Below are 23994 nucleotides of genomic sequence, written 5' to 3'. Positions count from 1 at the left end.
GCCACACTACTGGAAACAGTACTGACAGGGCACCGGAATCAGGAACTAAGTGTCTGGATCAGGATCTGGCAACAAGCGGGAGAGGCTGCAGCAGTGACGCCCGCTAACCCTGGCCTGTCCCCTCCCTCCGCCGCGTACGAGGGGACAGGAGAAGGTGGGTCAGCTTGTTCCCAGGACAGGAAAATAATCATCAGTTAACCCTGGGGCACATGCCCAAGCTCCCACTCAACCTCCTTGGGCAGGGTTACAGGACCAAAGTGAAACGCTGGAATCTCAGAAGAACAACAAATAGTTTTTTTAGCATAAGTATGTTCCAAACATGGTGTGGGGCATACTTATACTACAAAAATTACCCTTTGTATGCCTGACATCCTAATTTATCTCCGTGTTCTGGTTTTGTTTTGTTTTATTGCTAAATCTGGCAACCCTCTATCCTTAGGGGCCTCAGAAGTGGGGGAGAGGGTTCTGCTGGCAGAAAAGGCCTAAAGGAAGGGGAAGTGGTCAGTGTGTGTGTGTGTGTGTGTGTATGGGGGTGGGGAGTAACTCAGTCAAAAAAGCTTCTAGCCCTCCAAGAAATGATATATTAATTTTTTTAAAAATCCTTTTCCAGAAAATTTCTACACTGGCTGCCTTCAACTGTTAATAGCCATGGAGTGGGAGGGGGCGGGGGGAGGGGAAGGACACACACGCACGGACACCCACCCCATACAGTTCTAAATAAAGTCTGGAAGCACTTAGTATAAAGGTTTTCTAAAAGGATTTGATCTTCCATCTGGTAGCAGAGCTGTTAACACTGTTCCAGATATGCTCTGGAAGGATTTAAACAGGACAGGAGAACAAACAGATCGATAGGGGCCGAGCGAGTGCCCAGCCTGTTCCTAGTGTCATCCTGGAAAGGCCCCTTTTAGAAAATTCAGGAAGCCTGGGGCCTCCTTTCTTTCGTTCCCCATCCTGTTCTCCCCCCTGGAAGGGGCCGCGTTAGTGCACACATTCGGTCCGGCTTTGCTCCAAGGGGCTCCAGGCTCGCGGTGCAGGAGCTGGGAGCGGGGGGCCGGGGCGTGGGACCACCTTTCCTCCTGCCACATGGCCACCAGTCACAGCAGAAACACCAGGAGAGGAAAGGCGAGCCGAGCGTCCTTGGCCGAGGCACCGGGGCCGCTCCCGGACTGACCCACCGCTGCTGCCCCACGAGGCAGGGACTTGGCTGACATGCGTCACCGTCTGAAGCCGGGCTGGAGGGAAGGGAGAACCGGTTCCTGCCGCAAGCACCCGGTCCAGCCCGCAGCACACGGGAGGGCTGGGTGCGCCAGGCAGCTGGGTGCCCACACCACCTCCCTGTGTCCCCATTGGGGCCCCGGCCTCGCCAGCGCCCCACGTCCAGGACGGGGGACGTCCAGGGTCTGCGGTGGAAGCCAGGCTCCCGGCTGCCTTGCACAGGATGGGACGGGACAGGGAAGGGAAGGGGGTGGTGGCCTGGAGGGGGGGAGGGGGCAGGGAGGAGACGGAGCCCCCCTCCCGCCTGGTGCCCCTCACACCCGGATCTCATCCTCCTCCTCCTCGTCCATGAAGGAGAACTCCTTGTCCTGCTGCCGGGGCAGCGCAGCCCGGGCCCTGTCGGGCCCCCGCGAGGCGGGGCTGCGCTCCTCCAGGATGCCCGAGGTGCAGCTGGACAGGGAGCTGCTGTCCCGCGTGGTGTGGCTGCCCTCGCTGCGGGCCGAGCCGGGGCTGGGGGCCGCCGCCCAGCCCTCGTCCTGGGGCAGGTCCCGGCCCGACGCGCCTTCTTGCTGCCTTGCCCGTGGAGGGGCCGCCGATGCCAGGGCCGGGGGAGCCTGGAGGGTGCTGCCTGTGGGGTCCCCGTCACGGTAACCGCCGCCCTCCTCCTCGGGGTCCCACTCCTCCTTGTCCATGATGCTGAGGACGTCGCCCAGCATGGAGGGGCCCAGGTCAATGTGGAACGACATGACCGACTCGGCGTGCTTGAGCCCCAGGCTGGCCTTGGGCACCACGGGCAGCTCCGTCAGGTCCCCGAAGGCCTGCTCGTCGAGGAGGGGGTCGGGGGAGTGGGGCGCGGTGGCCCCGTTCCGCCGGGGCGCCAGCTCCCCCTCGCCCGCCTCCTCCTGGCCGCCCTCCCCGGCGCTCGCCTTCTTCACGGGGCTGGACGACAGGCTCTTGGGCAGCTTGCCGGAGCCCTTCTCGGCGGCCTCCTTCTCGTTCAGCTGCGGCAGGGACATGGCGTTCTTGACGAACAGAGCCGAGTCCCGCAGGGAGCCCAGCATGTCCCTCTGCTCCCGGTCCCCCCTGGTCACCGACTGCGACCGCTTGCTGCCCCGGAACTTCCGGGACAGGAGGCCGCGTTTGGAGGACGAGGAGGCGGCCTGCTCCTCCAGGGACTCGCCGTCCAGCTCGCCGGCCTTGCTGTTGAGGAAGGACGTGTCCCCGAAGGCGTCCCCCGCCCGGCCCACGTGCATGGTGTGCCGGAAGTCGCCCAGGGGGGCGCTGATCATCTCGGCCGTGAGGTCCACGCGGGAGCGGCGCTTGGAGTGAACCGAGCTCGACACCAGCTGCTTGAGGATGGGCATCTTGCCGGTGGGGGAGGGGGGCGGAGGGCGGGCCTCCCAAGGCGGCAGGCGGGTCAGGGGTCAGATGTGAAGTCCGGCGGGCATAGGTGCCAAGGGGGAGATCATAGGGCTGCAAGAAGAGAACAGCAGGCAAAGGGTTAACCCGGGCTGGCCGCAGGGAGGGGCTGCTGCCCAAACCTCAGCTCTCCCACCAGAATGAAATCCTGTGAAAGAAGCCACCGGTGGGTGGCCTAAGCCTGCCTGATTCTTCACGCGCAGGCACTCGGGTTAGGTAGCCGTGTAGAGTTCAGGTAGCCACAGACACGCTTTCCCCGAACCAGAGAGAAGGACGATCCTTCTTCCGAAGGACAGCATCTCCCCCGACCAGGATGCCACCAGCGTGAACACAACCAAGTTTAAGGCGGTGGAGATGCACAGGCGGTTCCGTGTGGCAGTCTGGGAAAGAGCCTGGGTCCAGGACAGGACTCCCGCGGACAGCCGGGCTGGAGACACGCTCTAGCTTCTTCCTGCGGTCTGACCTCAGTCCCCGTGGAGGCAGTGGACACCTCAACCTGAGTCATGGTCCTCTGACGAGGGAGAGAACAGGATGGGCTCCGGAGAGACGCTGCCCGGCACCTCCACGTCTGTGGGCGGCCAGACTCGCTTTCTGAATCAGAACTGGGGCGGGGCGGCTGGGACCCACAAAACCAGCTCTCCAGCCTTCCAGTCCTTACTGGGTGTCCCACAAACGAGGACCCCGCCTGCGACCTCTCCACCGTGGGGCCAAGCTCTTTGCTGGACACTCACCCTGTGTCTCCTAGGGATGAAGACTAGAAAATTCTGGTCTCTTGAATCATTAAGGGTGCAGGAGGAGGGCAGGGACTAGACGGCCCGGCCCCCGAGATCTGCCGACCCCGGGGGGACAGTTAACCGGAACTGAAGATCAGCGAGGGGGGCCCCGGAGAGCCTGGGGCATCTGAAAGCTCCAGGTACCACCCATATAGCTCCTGGCAAGCACCAAGTTGAGGTCGACTGTTGGAGACAAACCAGTCCTTTTCCCTCTGGAGGGACCTGCCCCAAAGGCTAAACCCAGCAATGCAGGGCTGAGCAGGCAGGAAGACGGACGGGATCCGACAAGGCGGGTGGGTAAGGGGTGATGGTGGCCGTAGTCTTGCCAACAAGACTTCATGGCGGGACCACTCTTCCCACTGCGAAGCGCGACCCGTGGGTGTCCCGCCGGTTTCTTCCTCACCCCCAGCTAGGCCGCCACATCCCACCTGGCCCCCGACGCCAGCCCAGCAGATCCCTGTTTCCCCTTCTGTCCCTCTCCAGACCATTCTTCACCTTTTCTCTAAAACAAAAGCCATCCAGGACTCACCGGTGCAGACCCCTCGATCTGGCGACCCGTCCCTGCCTCCCTCCTTCCTCCACGCCACTGCTTGCTGCTCCCCTACCTTTGCTCTCTGTCCTAGCCCTCTCTCAGCTTCTGCCTCCTGGACTCCAGGACTGGACACATGCAGGTCCCTGCTGGCACACCCTGTCACCTGGCTCACTCAACGTCCTTCCGGGCCCGGCTGAGACGTCACTTCTTCCGGGAAACCGTCCTTAGCCAGGGTGAACCCTCTCGGCCACCTCGCCTCCGGCCTCCTGGCACTCTGGATGTCCCCTCTCCCGGCAGGCACCAGCTACATCGTTCTAGTCCTGCCAGCTGGGCTGTAATGTGCCCACTGGACCCTGAGCTTCCAGAGGGTTCCGACGGGGCCGACTCACCACTGAATCCCATCTAGCAATGGGTCTTCAAAGACCTGTTGAAAGGCAACACCTCCGTCCTGCCCTCCCCCATCTCCCTTTCTGCTTCCCAGTCCAGGGGCCGCGCTGGCTTCCCTTCAGCCTCTAGCCGGCTCCAGGGTTCCCGGCCGGCCCGACCCCTATGTCCTCCAAACACCCCCCACAGCATTCTCAGTCTTTGTCCAGCTGCTGACGCCCAGTCTGACGACTCCCCAACCATCAAGTGCCACCCCCCAAACCCCGCCCCAGGCAGTCATGCGACTGTCACTCCAGCAAACAAAGTTCTCTAGGACGGGAGGCAGGAGCCAGGCACCGGGGCACAGGTGACCTGGACTGGGCTCAGAGCCAGGTGAGGACTCTCACTACGGCCAGTCAGCTCTCCCTCCTCCTGCCCCTTCTTCCCACCAACCCTCAGGCGAGTTAGCTCTCCCCATCCCTAACCTGAACCCTCTTCTCCTGCCCACGCCTTGGGACCTAACCTCTAAACAATCAGACACGGACCAGCTAGGCCAAGGATTGGCCAGCATTTTCTATAAAGGACCACAGACTAAAGATCTCTGGCTTTGGGGAAGATACTGTCTTTCCAGTAGGAGAGCAGCAACACTGCGTGGAAACAAAGGGTATGGCTGTGTCCCAATAAAACTTTATATATAAAGACAAGTTGTGGGCCAGATTTGGCCCATGGGCCCCGGTTTTCTGACTCCAACTACATGAGAAGCACTGGCCTCAGGGTTATCCCCTCGCCACACTGCCCAGGAGAGTGTCAGCATATGTGACCTTCTGGGTCTGCCATGGGCTCCCAGGCAAACCTTTGGGGGAAAAGCTCTCTTTGGCTAAAAAAGACAAAGGGAGGCTGGGGTTGGTCTCAGACGTGTTAGGAACAGAAGGAAATCAAACCAGGTTTCTAACGAACGCTTGGTACCAGAGAATCCCTGAGCTTCTGCTGCCCCCAGGACACTGAGGCAACAATGGGAAAGGCTCACGTGTTCAAACGGCCTGCATTCGAACTCCTGCCTCTAGTCACAGAATCTTGGGATCTCAAAGAGCTGGGAGGGAAGGGACACCCAGGGCAGCTCCAGAAAACAGGTGTCACTGAAGCAAAGTCACTCATCCAGGTTTCTGCCAAAAACGGCAGAGCTGGGCGAGAAGCTGGCCTCCTGGTCCAGTGCTCTGCTCCAGACCTTTCTCTGGCCTTTGGTGGGTAGCATCCCTCACCAGCTACCTTTACCAATTGGACACCTCTCCTTGCGTCTGGGCCAGGAGAGTCCAGAAAAAGGAGGAGCCTAGCTGCTTCCTCAAGAAAGTTCCTGAATGATCCGAGAGTGTCAACACTTTGTTTTTTTTTTTTTTTTTTTCAACGTTTTTTATTTATTTTTGGGACAGAGAGAGACAGAGCATGAACGGGGGAGGGGCAGAGAGAGAGGGAGACGCAGAATCGGAAACAGGCTCCAGGCTCCAAGCCATCAGCCCAGAGCCTGACGCGGGGCTCGAACTCACGGACTGCGAGATCGTGACCTGGCTGAAGTCGGACGCTTAACCGACTGCGCCACCCAGGCGCCCCGCGAGAGTGTCAACACTTTGAACCAGATAATTCTTTGTGGTGGGGGCCATCCTGCACATGGTAGGATGTTTCACAGCACCCTTGCCTCTACCCACTAAATCCCAGCAGCATCCCTCCCCAGGCGTGACAACCAAAATGTCTCCGGACATACCAAGTGTCCCCTGGGGGGGTGCAAAATTGCCCCAGGTTGAGAACACAGCTAGGAAACTAAAGCTTATACTACTTACCAGATAAACAACAACAACAACAAAACAAGGGGGGGTGGGCGGGTGGGAGACAGGATAGGGGGCACAAAGGGTCAGAACTGTGGGAACACAAGACACGCACTTCCAGAGTTCAGGGTTTCATTGTAACAGTAGGAATCCCCAGACCCAGTAGGCAACTTTAAGCGCTGTGGTTTCCCGATGGGAAGTGCTCCTGACAGTGAAAGGGGAACCACACACTCAACCGCCAAGGGCTCAGCAGAACCCGTGGAGTGGCTTGTGGCCACTCACAGGGACCTGGCATTCTGGCCACCAAGACTACAGGACAGGAGGGGTCCCATCATGCCATCAGCCCCCCTTCTATCCTGGAGGGTAAAACAAAAAAAACAGGTAAGAGCGGCCAGCGGGGAAATCCACAGGCCAGGCCCGGGGCCCCAGCATCCTGCTGGGCCCCACACCCCCAGAAAGAAAGTAAGTCTGGCCGGTGCTGTGTGCTACTCATAGCCGCGCTCCCTGGGGGTGGGAATGAGGCTTTCCGGCTTATAAAACACCAAACCATCCCTCCAGTACCCAGCATGAAAGAGTCTGGAGACAGCTGGGGTCTCTGTGGAGTCACCTGCCATCCCACTGCCTAGCAATCCTGGGACGGGGCCCAGGTCTGGGTCTCTGGGATCCTAGAGCTCAGACTCGATGGGCCAGGCTTCAGGGCTGGTGAGAACCCTAAGCTCTGAACAGAGAGCGATGCGGGGGTGAGGAGATGGAACACTGAGGTTAGGGGCAAGCAGGTGGCCTGGGCCAGTCCTGGGGGCGGCAGGTCAGGAGGCCTGCGCTCCCACCCGGAAGGGGATCCTGCCAAAGAGAGCTGTGCCTTTGGCAGGGGGTGTTGCTAAGTGCCATGACTCAGCTCTGGGGATGTGGCTAAATAGGCTGCCTGATGACAAGGCGGCCACTCCCCACAGCCTGCCTGCCCGGGGCGGGGCACCACCACCCTGCCCCGAAGCCACAATTCCACTCTCCTGCCAGAGCAAAGGAAAAGGGAGCAGGGACTCACGGGTGTCCCACACTCTCCCCAGCCTCTGATGGATCTAGATGCCTCTACCCTTTGGCCCCACCATCCCCAGAACATTCCTTCAAGGCAGGAGCAACGGACCCTCCCTGGAAGGCCAGGCCCCTGGTTGGTTTACACCAATCACGCTCCCAGCTCAGCTCTGCTTCTGGGACCCCGGAGGACAGCGCCTGCCTAGACCCCTCACCCATCCTTCCTGGCATGTTGCACACAGAGCACTGGCCTCCCAGATCAGCCAGTCAAGCAGCAATCAGACAGACAGAAGGACAGGCTGGACCAGTGCGCTCCAAACACCCAAGCGGTGGCTGGCTCCTGGCAGCTGGGCCAAGGCAGGCGAGAGACCCAAGTTCTCCTGGGGCGGCAAGGCCGGCCTCCCACTCTCGCAGCTGACCCGCAGCTCACCCTGCTTCACGGCACGCATGCTTCTACGCCCGCCGTACTGCCATTGCCACCGGAGGCGCCTCTCCATCAACTCCCCTGAGTTGTTCTAACGCCCATCCGGGGCCAGCCCCAAGCGACACGGTGGACAGCAAGGGGATATTTGGTGAAAGACAACCTCAGTCACGGCTTGGGATGGCGACAGGAGGCTGTGTTCATTTCATTCATTCATTCATTCATTCATTCAGTCATATCCACCCATTTTCCCATACCTGTCTAGGCTCCGGAGACGGGACAGTGGAAATCTCAAGGTGGATAAGGCCCCGCCTTCCCGGGGGCAAGTCTGTAGTGAATATGGGTGGGTGGGGAACAGCGCTGTATACACGCAAGTAAGACAGTCAGTCTCTCAAGTGCTTGGCGTCAAGAAAGGGGAGCAAGTGCGGGTGTCACGGGCCTGGGGGAGGCCCCTCTGAGGAAGGGGCTCTGTGAGCTGAGAACTGAATGGTGGAAAAGACCCAGGCAGGTCAAGAGCAATCCAGGGAGGGAACAGCACGAGCACATCCCCAGGGGTGGGAAGAAGCTTGCGGAGCTTGAGGAACGGAACGGAAACCCAGGGGCCAAGGGCCAGGTCACACAGGCCCAGCCCCCTGAGGACCAGGTAGGAGTCTGGATGGCATTCTTGGTAGGAAAGGAAACAGATGGCAGTTCCCAAGCAGCACATGGTTGGTACACAAGACGGCCGGCGCTGCAGAGCCCGGGGCAGAGGATGGGGGCCAGGAGACGGAGGCGGCTACGGAGACGGACGGAGGAGGGCATAAGCGGGGCAGGGTTTGGAGGCAGTGACACCAGGAGTCGCTGAGGGCCCAGATGGGGGAAGAGAGGAAGGGCAGAATCAAAGACTCCTGGCCCCGGCCAAGCCCCAGAGGCCTTTTCCCCCGGCAGGTCTCACCTGCTGGGCTGCGGACCTTCCTCCCAGGGTGCAGCCAACGCTCCACCACTAGGAAGAACTTAACTTTGCCCGAACAGGGGGGGCCTTCTGCCACACAGCCCCTGCCAGCCGGAGCGACACATGGAAGGGCCTTGTGCAAGTTCCGCGTAACACGGGCCACGCCTCTCCCTCCCTGAGAGGCTAGAGGCTCTGGCTTTTGAGGCCAGAGAGAGACTCGGTGCCCTCTGGAACATTTGGCAGCCTTCTGCTGCAAAGATAAGGAATCCCAGCGAAGGCACGAGACGGTTTAACTCCCAACAGTGGGACGGGGCTGACGGGCTGCTCGGTGAATGAACAGAACCGTGGACGCTTTGATCCACATTCTTACATAATGCAGGAGGAACGGCGGTGGGGGCGATGTTGTTATTTTAGCCGACTTTAGTACTATTTGGAATCTTTCACCTGCTTCACGCGCACTGCGAAAAGCCCTCGTATTTGTAAGTGTGCTGTTTGCACCAGGAAATGAAGAAGCACGGTCTTAAAATAATCTGGGCCTGAACAGCGACCAAAAAAAAAAAAAAAAGCCCGGGATGGAAACGTGAAATACCACCGTTACCCACTCCTGTACCACTTGCCTATCCGTGTCAAATATCTCCTTAAAATCCCTGGGTATGGAGTGACCATACTCTCAGAGATGGTGAAGCCACATTAAGGGACTTAAGGGACACATGAAAGGACACATGAAGGGACTGCCCCCAAGTGTGGTCTTGGGGCAGGGGCAACTATAGCAGTTTCTTTAAATAATGGCTCTAAAATGATTATGACTGGGGCGCCTGGGTGGCTCAGTCGGTTAAGCGTCCGACTTCAGCTCAGGTCACGATCTCGCGGTCCGCGAGTTCGAGCCCCGCGTCGGGCTCTGGGCTGATGGCTCAGAGCCTGGAGCCTGCTTCCACTTCTGTGTCTCCCTCTCTCTCTGCCCCTCCCCCATTCATGCTGTGTCTCTCTCTGTCTCAAAAATAAATAAACGTTAAAAAAAAATTTGTTTTGGGGCGCCTGGGTGGCGCAGTCGGTTAAGCGTCCGACTTCAGCCAGGTCACGATCTCGCGGTCCGTGAGTTCGAGCCCCGCATCAGGCTCTGGGCTGATGGCTCGGAGCCTGGAGCCTGTTTCCGATTCTGTGTCTCCCTCTCTCTCTGCCCCTCCCCCGTTCATGCTCTGTCTCTCTCTGTCCCAAAAATAAATAAAAAGCGTTGAAAAAAAAAATTTTTTAAATAAAAAAATAAAATAAAAAAAAATTTGTTTTGAAATTTAAAAAAATAAAATGATTATGATTTAGCAACTGCCCTGTGGAACAATTTCAAAGCAGGAAAAAAGCCACACACGCAGATATGCATAGAAGCCTATTTAGAATCACAAAAAGCTGGAAACAACCTAACGGCAGGAATAAGGAAAGGGGTGTGAGGAGTAGGTCCTATTAACTCAAACGATTAACCTGCGAAAACCAAGATTAACCTGCGAAAACCACGCTGCCACACGGGCAGCTGCTTCCCAAAAGGCATTAAGGGGAAGGAGAAAGCAGGCAGAGCTCAGGCTTGTTCATACACAGCATTCACACGTCTACACGGAGAAAGGCTTAAAGGGCACACAGGGAAACTGAGGAATTAAGTTAGGCTTGAGTGGAAAACAGGCAATTTTTTTGTTTCCTTTGATGTGGTATGCTGTTTTAATAATAATAATAATAATAATAGGGGCGCCTGGGTGGCTCAGTTGGTTGAGCTTCCGTCCTGGGCTCAGGTCATGATCTCAAGGCTCGTGAGTTCGAACCCCGCATCAGGCTCTGTGCTGACAGCTCGGAGCCTGGAGCCTGCTTTGGATTCTGCGTCTCCCTCTCTCCGCCCCTCCCGTGCCCATGCTCTGTCTCTGTCTCTCTCTGTCTGTGAAAAATAAACAAACAAAAAAAAGGTAAGAAAAAATAATAGTCATAAAAATCCCAAAGCATCAACGGCTGATTAAGGAAAAGACATTAATTTCAAAACAAGCTTAAAACTGTCTGGTTCTCAGGGCCCAATACAAGGCACCGAGCTGGGGCTGGGTGAGGTGGGTCTCGGGTCCACTCTCTGTGCGCCAAAATCCCCCGCGGATGTCTGTTCTTTTTTCCTCCTCTCCCTCCCCCAAGCTAGACAGGTTGTATTCAAAGTCGTGAAGGAGAAAGTGGGCGACCTCCAGCAGCCCGGTGTCAGGGGAGACACGGAGATTAGGACTCCCCCGAAAGAGCTTGCTCCCCAACAGCTGCTTCCTGATGCCTGAGCCTCTTCAACTGAGCAGGAGATGAAAGGCAACAATCGCCACCCCCCCACCGTCACCGTCACCGGAGACTGGCCAATTTCCAGTGTCACTAAAGCTCCAAGTTGGAGGCCAGCCTCCCACACAGGTGATCCCACAGTGGGACGCTACCCGAGATGCCCGGGGCAGGTGAAAGTTCTGCTTCTGCTGCTCCTACAGTCCTAAGCTCAGCTCTTCCGGTGGCTGCACGGGAGCAGAGAAAAGGCTGGGGTCACACAGGGCAACCAGCACCCCAGTGCTCCCCCGCAAACGGTGGACCACCAAGCCACATGTGGAAACAGCAACACTGTCTAAATGACAGAGTCTGGTGTCTGACGCATGCCAGGCATTGTCCTAAACCATGGGCCACTTGTGCCCCTCGCCCTGCAAGGAGGGTATCAAGATTGCCCCCCGTTTTACAGAAAGGGAAACTGAGGCTCAGACGGCGTGAGCCTCACCCGACAGGTCACTCTCACATCTACTTAAATGGTGACTTCAGCCCACTTCTGATGGGCGTTGGACCCATGGTTTTCTTTACGAGGTGATGCCTCCCGGCCTATTCAGATGTTCCCAGCTGAGAATGTGCCCGTGGAAGACGGGGGTGGATGGGTAGGACGGCATCGGGAGGCTGCTTATCCAAGACCCTTGGAACCAAGACTCATTGGGACGGACTCTGTCAGAGATCTGCTCTCAGAGCTGGCTCAGATGCGGTCTTCCCTACTCAGGATCTCATTCCTGCTCCCTGCTCAGAGGAACCTCCTCGTGTTCTGATTCCCTGGGAAGGGGTGGGTGGGGGAAGAGACCGACCTGAAGCCAGGGCCGGGACTCCCCTGGCGTGTTTAGCAGCTCAGCACAAGGCCCCGCCTCCAACGTCCCTCCCTCCCTCCCGCTCCGCTCTAGTCCCCCTCGTGTCTCCTGGTAGTCCCAGCTGCCAAGAAGGAAGACCAGAACCAGGCTCCCTTCCTAAAACCTCCCAGGCTGGGGGCCCTGTATTTGCTCCATCACCCCTGCCTGCCTGCCCATCCAGACCAGGCTCACTGGCCCATGGATGCCACTGCCCAGCCCCATGTGGGCAGATCCCACTTCCTGCTTCCTAGAAGAAAGGGAAAGTGAACAAGGGCCCAGTTTCAATACCTGCTTCCCAGAGATGCAAGTTACCTGTGCACTTTCCCAGCTTTCCCTGCTGGGTGAGCCCGGCCCAGCTAATGAGGATGCGAGGCTCTCGGCCTGAGCAGGGCTCACAAGGCGAACCCCACGTACTCCACACCAGAACTTCTCAGTGACTCCTGCCTTCTGCTGCCTCTCTAGGGCTATTAAATTATTTACAGCTATACCGTTCGGTGTGGCAGCACCAGCCTTACGTGGCTACAGAGCACCTGAAACGCGGGGAGTCCGAATTCACACGTGCTAAGGGGTAAAACAGACAATGGACTTCAAGATGCAAAATAGCTCGTCCTATTTTTTTTTTTTTTTTTTAATTTTTTTTTTTCAACATTTTTTATTTTTGGGACAGAGAGAGACAGAGCATGAACGGGGGAGGGGCAGAGAGAGAGGGAGACGCAGAATCGGAAACAGGCTCCAGGCTCCGAGCCATCAGCCCAGAGCCTGACGCGGGGCTCGAACTCACGGACCGCGAGATCGTGACCTGGCTGAAGTCGGACGCCCAACCGACTGCGCCACCCAGGCGCCCCATCGTCCTATTTTTCTATTGGTTACATGTTAAAACGAGACTATCCTGAATATATTGGGTTAAATAATATATTAATATCACCTATCTCTTTTCACTTTTTAAAATACAGTTATTGGGGCACCTGGGTGGCTCAGTGGGTTAAGCGTCCCCAACGGTGGCTCAGGTCATGATCTCAGGGTTTGTGGGTTCCAGCCCCGCATCGGACTCTGTGCTGACAGCTCAGAGCCTGGAGCCTGCTTCGGATTCTGTGTCTCCCCCTCTCTCTGCCCCTCCCCTGCTCATGCTCTGTCTCAAAAACAAACATTAAAAAAAATAAAAAGATAATAAAATACAGTTATTCAAAATGGAAATGAAATCTGAAACTCGCAAACTGCTTCTACTGGCTAGTGCTGATTGAGGCATTTTCCCCTTTAGGACAAGGGCAGTACCTTCCACTATAGGTAGATAAATAAAGCCAACCACTGTTCACCTTTGGGGGAAAATATTTACATGTTCATAAATAACGTCTGCGTTATTTTAATTTAAGTACTAAATTCCAAAATTTTACATCCAGTGGGCCGCTAACGAATGCTAGGCTGTTTCCATTTTATCCCAACTCTGTAACAAAAATCCTCTGGCTAAGTTTGCGCCAATCTTTATTTCCGGTTGAAAAGTAAGTTAAATTACTTCTGTGTCTTATTGTGAACTCGTTCTCCAGAAGGTTCTACACACCAAGTTGCAGTTCCAGCAACACAGGAATATAGTGTCTGAGACCAGGTTCTGTGTCTTTAGTTGGAAACAACAAAAACAAGACAATCAGCACACTCACAAACTTGTCATTTGTATCTCCTTAATTATAAGGGAGGATGAGCATTTAAAAAGTGCATCATCGGCCTCTGTATCTTTCTCTTGGGAATTGCTTGTCGAAGCCTTTCGCCCAATTCTCCGGGGAAGGGGCTTCACCTTTCCAATGGATTTGTAGGACTTTTTAAAATATTAAAGCAGTTAAAATGTTCTTACCATCCTACATATTTCTGTAAGTTTATCACGCACCCGTTTGCAGCTGGGTGATTTTGTCTTCTTTTCCACAGAGTGCTCATTCATTTTTATATAGTCAAATTTGTTGCGTTTGTTTCTGGCTTTAACACTATGAAGCAAAGACCTTCTCCACTTTTCAGTTTATGAAAATATCCACTTCCTCTACAATACCAGGTAATATAATAATGAGCAACTACTCAGAGAGAAAAATACTGGAAGGAAATACAACAAAGTAAAGCTGCCTGTGGCTTATAAAATTGTGGGTTGTTTAAAATAGAAAAACGAGGGGCGCCTGGGTGGCGCAGTCGGTTAAGGGTCCGACTTCAGCCAGGTCACGATCTCGCAGTCCGTGAGTTCGAGCCCCGCGTCGGGCTCTGTGCTGACAGCTCGGAGCCTGGAGCCTGTTTCCGATTCTGTGTCTCCCTCTCTCTCTGCCCCTCCCCCGTTCATGCTCTGTCTCTCTCTGTCCCAAAAATAAATAAAAAACGTTGAAAAAATAAATAAATAAAATAGAAAAACGATTAAAATACAACAATGTTGTATGCACGTTACTGATTCCTTATAGGATTGTTATAAAACGTGGGTAAGGCATTAAAAGTTACCTTCACCAGATATTAAATTCTTTATTTACAGATACCCTTCCGCTCATGAATCTATCCTGGGACTCCCCTTTTTGTCTTTTTTTTTTTTTTAATTTTTTTAACGTTTGTTTATTTTTGAGACAGAGAGAGACAGAGCATGAATGGGGGAGGGGCAGAGAGAGAGGGAGACACAGAATCTGAAACAGGCTCCAGGCTCTGAGCCATCAGCACAGAGCCCGACGCAGGGCTCGAACTCACGGACCGGACCGCGAGATCATGACCTGAGCTGAAGTCGGACGCTTAACCGACTGAGCCACCCAGGTGCCCTGGAACTCCCCTTTTTGTTTGCTGGTCTGCTGATTTCTAAACCAGGTCTACACTGCCACTTTGTAAAACATTTTGAGCATCTAACAGGGGAATATCCCTACTTTAATTTTTTCCCTAAAATTTCCTTGCATTTTTTGTTCCTAACGTTGTTCCTCTTCCAGATGGACTTTAAAAACGGTAAGTCCCAAAAGAAATCCTACTGGGATTATGTTGGAATTGAAAGGACAGAAGAAATGAACTTGGGAAGAATGGACTTTATCACAACATCAAAGCTTCATAGCCATTTATTCAAATCTTTTGGATAATCTCCTTTATTAAATGTTCTAAGTCATACACATTCCTTGTGGTGTTTATCCCAGGTCATTCTGTGCCCTCTTGTCATTATGAGTGGATTATGCTCCTCCCCCCTTTACCTAGCTGTATTTTCTGACTATTACAGCTGCTAAATGGGGATGCTAGACTTTTCTTTAATTTATATATATTTAATGTCCACGCTGCTAAACACACTTGACTATATACAAACCCACCTTTTCAACCCTAAGTTGTAGGAAATTCAAATTCGAATGAAGAATTTCTACAATTTCGCATCCAAATAAAGATGTGCCATAGGTGTTAAAAACACACTGGATTTCAAAGACTTTGTGTGATTAAGTAATGTAAAATGTCTTAATTTTTTATGATTATGTGGTGAAATGATATCTTTTTGATGTGTACACTCAGGTTAAACAAAACATTAAAATTAATTCCACCTGTCTTTAGTAAAAAAAAATTTTTTTAACACTTATTTATTTTTTGGGAGACAGAGATAGAGCATGAGTGGGACAGGAGCAGAGAGAGAGGGAGACACAGAATCCGAAGCAGGCTCCAGGCTCTGAGCTGTCAGCACAGAGCCTGATGCGGGGCTTGAACCCTCGAACCATGAGATCATGCCTTGAGCTGAAGTCGGACGCTTAACCGATTGAGCCACCCAGATGCCTGTCCTTAGTTTTTTAAATTTTTTTTTTTTTTTCAACATTTTTTATTTTATTTTTGGGACAGAGAGAGACAGAGCATGAACGGGGGAGGGGCAGAGAGAGAGGGAGACACAGAATCGGAGACAGGCTCCAGGCTCCGAGCCATCAGCCCAGAGCCTGACGCGGGGCTCGAACTCACGGACCGCGAGATCGTGACCTGGCTGAAATCGGACGCTTAACCGACTGCGCCACCCAGGCGCCCCAATTTTTTAAACTGTGCCTACTGGAAAACTGAAAATTACGTATGTGGCTGGCACGGTACCTCTCTCTATTGGCAGTGCTGATCTAGAGGGATCTCCACTGATCATGCATTAGGCTCACCACTGGATTCAGACATTCTCGTTCATTTCAGAGAATTGATAGTTTCTTACAGTTTATAAAAAAATGAAGCCAGTAACTTAGCCAGGCGAAGGTGCAGTAGGGAAAACACACTATAGCTTAGAAAATCTACCCTTTGACTGCTGGAAAACACAGAAGCAGCTGTCTAGGCTTGTGACAGAACTGTAGCAGAGCCTGGGCTCTAAGGCTGGGGCTGAGGACCCCACTCTGGGAAGTGCTATCCCAGCTCCCACCTGTGGATCTCAGGTGGCCCATGTGTCACCGGAAGTATGAGAAAGGGAACTCACATTCACTGAGCTCTTCCTCTGCACCAAGCAGCTGCTCTATCTTGGCTAAACTGCTTTTTTCCCCCCACTTTTTTAAATGTTTTCTTTATTTTTGAGAGAAAGAGAGTGCGAGCAGGGAAGGGGCAGAGAGAGAGACACAGAATCCGAAGACAGGCTTCAGGCTCTGAGCTGTCAGCACAGAGCAGGACGCGGTGCTTGAACTCACGAGCCGTGAGATCATGACCTCAGCTGAAGTTGGACATTTAACTGACTGAGCCACCCAGGCGCCCCTGTTTTTTTTTTTTTTTTAACAACAAAACAAGTACTACCACTGTCCTGTGTTCTTTCCCACCATCCAAGGGACTTATCATCCCCATCTTACAGATAAGAAAGCTGAGGCTAAGAGACACCAATGCTCCACCAAGTCACGTACTTGCGAAGAACAGGGCTGAGAGAAGAGTCTCAGGATCCGCCTGGTTCTGAGGTTCTTCCCACTGTGGTTCTTCCCACTCCACCGTAAGGTGTGCAGGGGAGGGTCCTAAGTATTGCTGGGGCCCTGGCCTCTGAGATCTGAAGGTTCTGGATGCATGCACACACACAGGATACACAGTTTTACATAGAATTCCAGGTTAAAATATTCCCAGCCTGGCCACTCCATTCTCCACCACCCCAGCGACAAGTACAGATAAATCCTGGGAAATACAGGGGCAGCTCCATCCTGCTGGCAACCGGCCATCCTCTCCACCGGGCTCCTTCACCTTGGTCTCTGCATCCACCTCCTTCCCGATCCCAGAACCGTGTGCTCTGGGCCAGGAGAGGGAGGCAGCGAAGGCAAGTGGGAGGAGGAAGGAGAAGGCCCCCCCACCCACCCCCAACCTGGGGGTGAAAACAGCTCCGGGGTAAGAAAGGGAAAGCGTGCCCTGTGACCCAACGACGACGGGAAGCCAGGAAGCTGCAAAGCCGCTCAGGAGTTGAAGGAGTCAAGAGCCAGTGACTCCAGGATATCAGCAACTTTGCTTGTTTACGGGACTCTTCCTGGAAGCTTGTGTTTCCCCCCAGCCTGCCTCGGGACACAAGCAGCGGCTGCCATCACAGGGGGAAGAGCCAGGAGAGAAGGAAGAGGTGCCTGGTGGGGACCCCCCCCCTCTGCCTGAGCACCCAGGGCAGGTCTCCCCGAACCTGGGAGCGGCCCTAATGCTCCGCCCTCCAGCCCAGGCGCCTCACAAAGAAGCGGCTGGGCTTGAAATCAGATCTGCCAGGCCCTGTTTGGTTTCACTTCCCTTCTCCTGAGAGTCCACTGCTCAGCCGAGGAGTGGGGATCGAAAGACACTCGAGGCTCTCCAGAGGGTGGATCTGGACTCACTCCAGAGCGAGCTGGCAAATCTCCGTCTTGGCCCTGCTGGAGCACGCAGGGTGGAGGCGGAGAGCATGGACCCTGGAGCCAGACTCCCCACCGCGGCCCGGCCACACTGGACACGTTACACGTGCCTCAGTTACCCCGCACGCTTTCAAAGGGATTGGTGCCATTATGTACTTCCTAGCATTGCCATAAGGATTAAATAAGCTCGTGTAAGCAAGGCCCTCAGCGCAACAAGAGGCGAGCACTCACGTATTTGCTGCGAAGATGCTGTAATGTGCTCTCTCAGTGGATGCCCTATGCCCATGCCTCGAAAGGTAGCAGGAAAATTCCAGCATCCCCAGTGACACTCTGGCCAAGTTCAAAGACATCCACCTCCAGAGCCACCTGATGATACCCAATCCAAAAGGCTCCAGAGCTGACCCTTTTCGAGTCCTTGGGGGGGGGGGGGGGTCCCCAGGATGAAGTGTTGCAGGGGGAGGGGTCCTCCCAGCTTCTGAAGCCCAGAGATAGACTGCAGTCCCCACAGGCCGTGGATCGAGCCATCCAAGACTTGGCTCCGCTCGCCCTCTGACTTCCTCCCTTCCTGACCTTTCACGATCCAGGATGAAGAGTCTGGCTTCTCTGGGACCAGACTTAAACTCTTGCTGATTTCAGCCTGATACGGGGGTGGGGGTGTGAGGCGAAGGTGGGATAAAAGAAACGCCTGCCGCTCCTCTCTAGGATGAGGGCCGGATAACTGAGGAATCTGGGGCACTGTGGGTGCCAGCGACAAATAATGCACAAAACCTCCACACGCTCCACCCCCCAATAAAATGCTCCCTGGTTCTCCGGACCTAATCCAACTCTCACTAAGGTATAGAAGCTATAGTGGAGCCCAGAGAAGCCTCCTTTTGTGTTCTCCCAGCCAGGGCGCTAGTCCCCCTTTGATGCTCAAGGGCGATATTCTTTTTTTTTTTTTTTTTTTTTTTTTTTTTTTTTTAAATTTTTTTTTTCAACGTTTTTAATTTATTTTTGGGACAGAGAGAGACAGAGCATGAACGGGGGAGGGGCAGAGAGAGAGAGGGAGATACAGAATCGGAAACAGGCTCCGGGCTCCGAGCCATCGGCCCAGAGCCTGACGCGGGGCTCGAACTCACGGACCGCGAGATCGTGACCTGGCTGAAGTCGGACGCTTAACCGACTGCGCCACCCAGGCGCCCCATCAAGGGCGATATTCTAAGGCATAAAGAAGGCTTGCAGGGAGTGGGCCCCTGGGGGAACAGACAAAGGAGGGGCAGGGAACAGAAGCCGGGACACAGAGCTTCCGTGGTCACCCTGGGAAGATCTGGAAGCTGGGGTCTGCAGCCCACATTTGGCCACTGCAAAAATGGCATGATTCTGAGCAGACCTGGCCGGGCGAGACGCTGTCCCTGAGTATACACTCAGGGGTGTTTCTTGCCCTGGAACTGCTGCCTTTCAGAGGCCCCCGCTCCTGGGCTGAAGGAAAGAGGGGGAAATGCCAGCAGGGCAGCTCAGTCTCTGTGGAAGTCTTCCTTCACGAATGTGCCCCACACTGCCCTTGCCTGACCCCGAAGGGAGACCCTTCCCCAGCTCGGGAGGCGGAGTGGAGACTTCCGGTGCCCCTGTTCCTGGAAAAGGAGGGGTCTGGATGCCAGCGCTTGCCACCCTGGCATGGAGCCCCGAGCTGCAAGCCGGCAGTGCCTGGGGGAGACTCTGATGTACGTTTCTGGAAGGAAGCCCAAGGCTCCACAAGAGGCGTATTTTCAGCCGGAGCTTCGAGGACACACTGAGTGGGAATGTGGGAAACTAATAGCTTAGACTTCCTTCGCGATACTCTGCGAGCGAGCGAGGAAGGACCACATCCAGCCACACACCCGCACCCACACACACCCACACGTCCCTCCAGGTGTGACCATCCAGTTCCTCCAGAGAGGGCTGGCATGGGTCTGTCTCCTCCCGAACATCCCAGAAGTCTTCCCCAGAGCAAGCCCTGCAGGACCCTCTGCCAGCTGGTTCCAAGGTTTGGTTCCTTTTCCCAAGGTTGAGGAAAAGCCTTCAGTACATAGGTCAGAAGACCTAAGCTGGGGTCAGCCCTCTCTCAGCTTCCAGGGCAAGATTGCACAACCCCTGTTCCTCCGCCCCCAAGCCTTATCTCTGGCATCAACCCGGATCCTGTTCCTCCAAGGGACAGACTCCACCCTCCCCACCTAGGGCAAAGGAAGCTGGAGACAGGCAGAAATTCTCAGCTCTCGATTCCCACCCCAGAGAAGGGGAGAGTGACTGTGAGAGAAGGGGTGAGAGGGAGAGAGAGGGAAAGAGAGGAGACAGAAAACAAGCAAGCCTGGCCAATATCAAACACCTTGCTGGCCACACCTGGGCACGGCCTGTCCTGGCCACAGAAACCAATCAACCACTCCAAAGGCGGAGGGGGTTGGAATCCCTGAACCAGAGCCAATCTGAGGCCCTGCTGGGAAAGCGCCTGACTTGTCAAGAAGGGTCTAAGATTCCTCTCCCAGGACGACATCTGTTGGGGCGGAGAAATCCTCCCAGCCCCACTTTGTAGATAAGGCTCTCATTTGCTTGGGGCTCCCTGGGCTCCCGTCTTGTGAGGGCTGGACATTCAGTCTCCAAGAGGCAGGAGGACAGAAGTAGATCCGGGTTGGCACATCCACTTGGGATAAGCATCAGTGGGTGGGCATGTGTAAGGGAGAAAGGAAGGGAAAAAAAGAAGGGTCGAGAGAGGAAAAGGCAGATAAAAGACCCCAATAAAGGACGGAATGTTCCAAGTAGAGGCCTGAGCGAAGCAGTTTAACGGGGGTCTGTGAGCTCAGGGGGACATCAGAGGGGTTGAGATTCACCCCAAACCATCACGTCTTGGGTGCAGACTCCCTTGATCACACCAGCCCGCTCCCTGTCCCTGTGTGGGTCACCAGAACCCCTGGGAAGACCAGAACCCACTGGGATATCTCCCAAGGTTCACTGAAGCCCCAGTTGTGGGAAGGAGCAGCTGTCCTCCAGGAGTGGTGGGCCAAAGTCCACATTTGGAGGAGATGAACCACACTAATCAGTAGTCACATGGGCAGCTCACACAGGGCAGCTGATAAAAGGTGGAGCCCACATGGCACCCCCCCACTCCTGGCAGGCTCCTAGCTACCACACAGGGCCGGAGCCTCACCACACTCCCCAGGACACCCCATTATTGCTCTGGGAGCCTTGGAGCCACCTAGAGGCCTGGATGGGCCCAGCCTGGGTCCAGAAAACTCCCCATTCCTGGGGAAAATCCACAGCTCAGTTCCCCCTTCCTTTGTGCCCTTTGTTCTCTTAAAATTCAGTCCATCCTGCTGGTGGTCCCCTCCTCCACCCCAGCCTCAGAAAGGGGGCGGAGGCGGCGGGGAGTTATTAGAAACCCAGACTGTTCGAAGAAGTTGCATTGCAGGAGGCCCTCCTGTAACTGGGCCCCTCATTGTTTACGCCGGCTGCACGGGGAAAGCTTTCTCTGGTCCAGATGGCTGCTGGGGTAAGGAAGACGGAGATCATCCCTCCAGCACCACGCACCCTCTAGAGAAGAGCCAGCAGGCTTCAGCAGCTAGGGGACCCTGTCCCCATTCAACTGCTCGGATACACACGAGCAGAGAATAGGCGCCGCAGAGAATAGGCGCCGAGGATGCAGCTGAGGGCGTGGGAGCCAGTCAGATTGCAAAGGGTGAACAGAAAAGAAAAAGCATTGTATTTCCCCTCCGTTCTCTCAGGGAGAGAAAGAAAACTTCCAAAGCCCAGGCTGCAGTATCTCTACGGGAAACACCAGGAATCTGGTTTGAGTTAACAGAGAGCACCCCTCCCCCAGACACACACACACACACACACACACACACACACACACACACACACACACACACGGCTCAGTCCTCTCCCAGGAAGCCCGCCCAGCCGCAGCCCTCCAGCCCCGGCTCCCGGTTCCCATCCGGCTCTCCCCGTCGGACACTCACCGGCGACGGCCCGGCGGCCCGCAGGGCAGCTGGTGGAGGACGCACCCGGGGCAGGGGCAGTTTTGTACCCCCGGCTGGGGGCGCTCCAGGGAGGGGGCGGAGCCAGAGACGGCCGACCGCAGCTCCACCGCCCCAAGCGGGCGATTAAATCATTAACCGACCGCTCGCGGCCGGCGGCCACGCCAGGAGCGCTCTGCCCCAGGCGCACCCGGCGCGCCGATCCCGCGCGTGGCCCCCTCCCAGGGTCGCCAGCTCGGCTGCTGCGCCCCACCCCGCCGGGAGGCACCGCGTCCGCTCCCGCCTCGGTCTCTCCCGCCTCTGCCTCCAGGTCTCCCGAGGAGGCGGGCGGGGCCGGAGCCCGGCTTGTGGGGGGGTGGGGGGGAGCGGCGGCGGCTGGAAGGAGGCTGTATTTGTTTCCTCGGCCGTTCCCTTCCAGGCAGCTCCTTCCTTCTTTCCTCCCTCGCCGGGTGACACTGGGTGGCGTGTGCTGCAGCGTGTGTACGAGAGCGAGCGCGTGTGTGCACGCCTCCGCCACTACACGCGAAGAATTCGGTTTCTATTCACGGAGAACTCCGTGCGCACACACGCCCCCCTCGCGGAGACGGCGGGCGGCTCGCCGCGATTGTTGTGCCCCTGCCCATCGCGGCGCACGCCCCATTCCCGGGCCAGCGGGCGGACCTTTAAAGCCGGGGACGACCCCCGCCCCAGTCCCACCCGCCCCAGCAGCGCCCTGGGCCGGACGCCGAATCCCGGTCTGGAGAGAGAAAATCGAGGCAGAACGCGGTTTTCCCGGCTCTCGGCCACCCCCTCCTCCCCAAAGCCCGCTCGGCTCGGACACGGGGTGCGCGGCTCCGGGTCCCAAGCACCCGGGCCGCCCCGCGCGCGCCCCGGCCCGGCCCTTCCACCCGGGGCCGGGCGCAGGAGTGGGGGTCTCTGAGCCCTCCTCCCCGCCCCTCGGCCCCCTGTCGCGGCGTCTTCCACGCTCTCCGCCCCCACCCGGGGCCTCGAGCCACCCCCCCGCCCCCAGACCGAACCCACCCAGGCCTCGCAGGGCGCGGGCTGCTGGTCGCCTACCTGGGTCCCCACAGACGCGAGCGCCGGAGCGGCGCGGCTGCGCTGTCCCCTCCGTGGGTTCTGCGCGGCGCCGGGGCTGGAGGCCCATGTCAGCGCCGGCGTCCGTTTCCCTCCGGCCCTCGGGCTCGCTGGGAGGCGAGCCGCTCGGACACTCCCCTTCCAGGCTCCTCCCGCGCCCTCCCTCCCGCGCCCTCGGCGCTGAAGTCACGGCGCCGCCTCAACCAATGGCGGCTGGGAACTCTCGCCCGGCCGCTCGGCCTCCTCGGTTCAAATCTGCGAGTCTGAGGCTGTCGGGGCTCCTCCAGGTGGGGCGGCCCGGGCGTGGATGCCCGCCGGGACCCGGGCCGGTGGGGTCCCGAGGGCCCCAGCGGTGACCAGGAACCAGTACCCACCCCCACCCCGCCCCCAACCTCCCGGGCCCGGCCCCGACGGGAGAAGGGAACCCGGGGTCTGCGTCCCCCGGGCCGTGGATTCGTCCCCGACCCTAACTGGAAACGAGAGGGGCGGGAAGGAGCCGGCCCGCCAGCCCCGTAGAGGGTGTCAGAGGGGTTTGGGCGGGGTGACCTGGCTTCGATCGGCTCGCTTTCCCAAGGTTTGTGCCCTTTGCCTCCTGGGTATCCGCGGAGGCTAAGTTCTGCTGCAGATGGACCTCGAGGACCCGAGTCCCAGAGAAGCAGGCCTTGGGCTCCTTCTTTGAGAAACGGCTTCCGTTTGTGAATGATCCTTACCAAAGTAATAAACGCCAATGGTGAGATATTCCACAGGAAAGGGGACGGGGCACAAACTGAGAATTCCCTTGCTGTTAGCAGCTCCCTGGGTTTTAAAGGAAGTCAGGCGAGGGGCGCCTGGCTGGCTCATTCGGTGGAACCTGCCACTCTTGATCTCGGGGTTGTAAGTTTGAGACCCAAGGTGGGTGAAGAGATTACTTACAAATAAAAATCATAAAAAAAAAAAAAGTAAAGATAGAAAAATTAAAGCGAGTCAGGCAAAGGTGATGTAAACCACAGTTTAACCTTATCTGTCCAGAGAAAACTTAACCTGGTTCGCTGAGTCCCGGCACCCTGCCCCCTTCTTCCCTGCAATTTTAACACATTATTTTGTCTTTTAGGGCTAGCTGTTTAGTAACTTGTTCTCCTTTTTACAGGTGTCTGGGGGTTTGGCCTTCCCAGTTAGATTACACATCAATTAAGCATACCTCTAGGACAAAGTCCTCACCCTTTTGTAATTCTGCCCCTCCTTATCCAAATTCAGTGCTCTGCAAGGGAGGCTCCTTCCTCGAACTTTGAACAATCCAGCGGTTTGCCTTGGGGGCAAAGATATGTAAAACCCAACCCTGCCTTCAGGATGCCCACAGCGGATGTAGGCGGTCCCTGGAAGGAGCTGAGTGCTTCTAGACTGTGATCTCAATTGCCTTGCTAGAACCCTACCTGGTGGGGAGGCTTGACTGAAAGACAGTGTTAATTTTCCCTGTGAATTTCTAGGGACCTTTACCTCCTAAGTATCTACTGAGGCTAAGTTTTGCTCTAACCTTTCAGACT

General features: G+C 56.0%; 1 protein-coding gene across 1 annotated transcript; it reads right to left on the bottom strand.

Annotated features, from left to right (window-relative positions):
- Nucleotides 1-393: 393 nt before the first annotated feature.
- Nucleotides 394-22608, bottom strand: CDC42EP4 (CDC42 effector protein 4). The gene is made up of 2 exons (XM_058703119.1): nt 22457-22608; nt 394-2688 (listed from the first exon to the last, which is right to left on the bottom strand). Exon 2 carries the CDS (start codon nt 2577-2579, stop codon nt 1530-1532), a length of 1050 nt encoding a protein of 349 aa, XP_058559102.1. The 5' UTR covers nt 2580-2688; nt 22457-22608; the 3' UTR covers nt 394-1529.
- Between the last annotated feature and the right edge of the window lie 1386 nt (nt 22609-23994).

This window comes from Neofelis nebulosa, chromosome 16 (assembly GCF_028018385.1).
Source record: "Neofelis nebulosa isolate mNeoNeb1 chromosome 16, mNeoNeb1.pri, whole genome shotgun sequence".
Taxonomy (NCBI): Eukaryota; Metazoa; Chordata; class Mammalia; order Carnivora; family Felidae; genus Neofelis; species Neofelis nebulosa.
Note: the sequence above shows the minus strand (reverse complement) of the source record. Positions and strands in the feature narration are given on the sequence as shown.

Excerpts from the sequence above, each read along its gene's own strand:
- CDC42EP4 (XM_058703119.1), bottom strand. The coding sequence starts at position 2,579 with ATGCCCATCCTCAAGCAGCTGGTGTCGAGCTCGGTTCACTCCAAGCGC.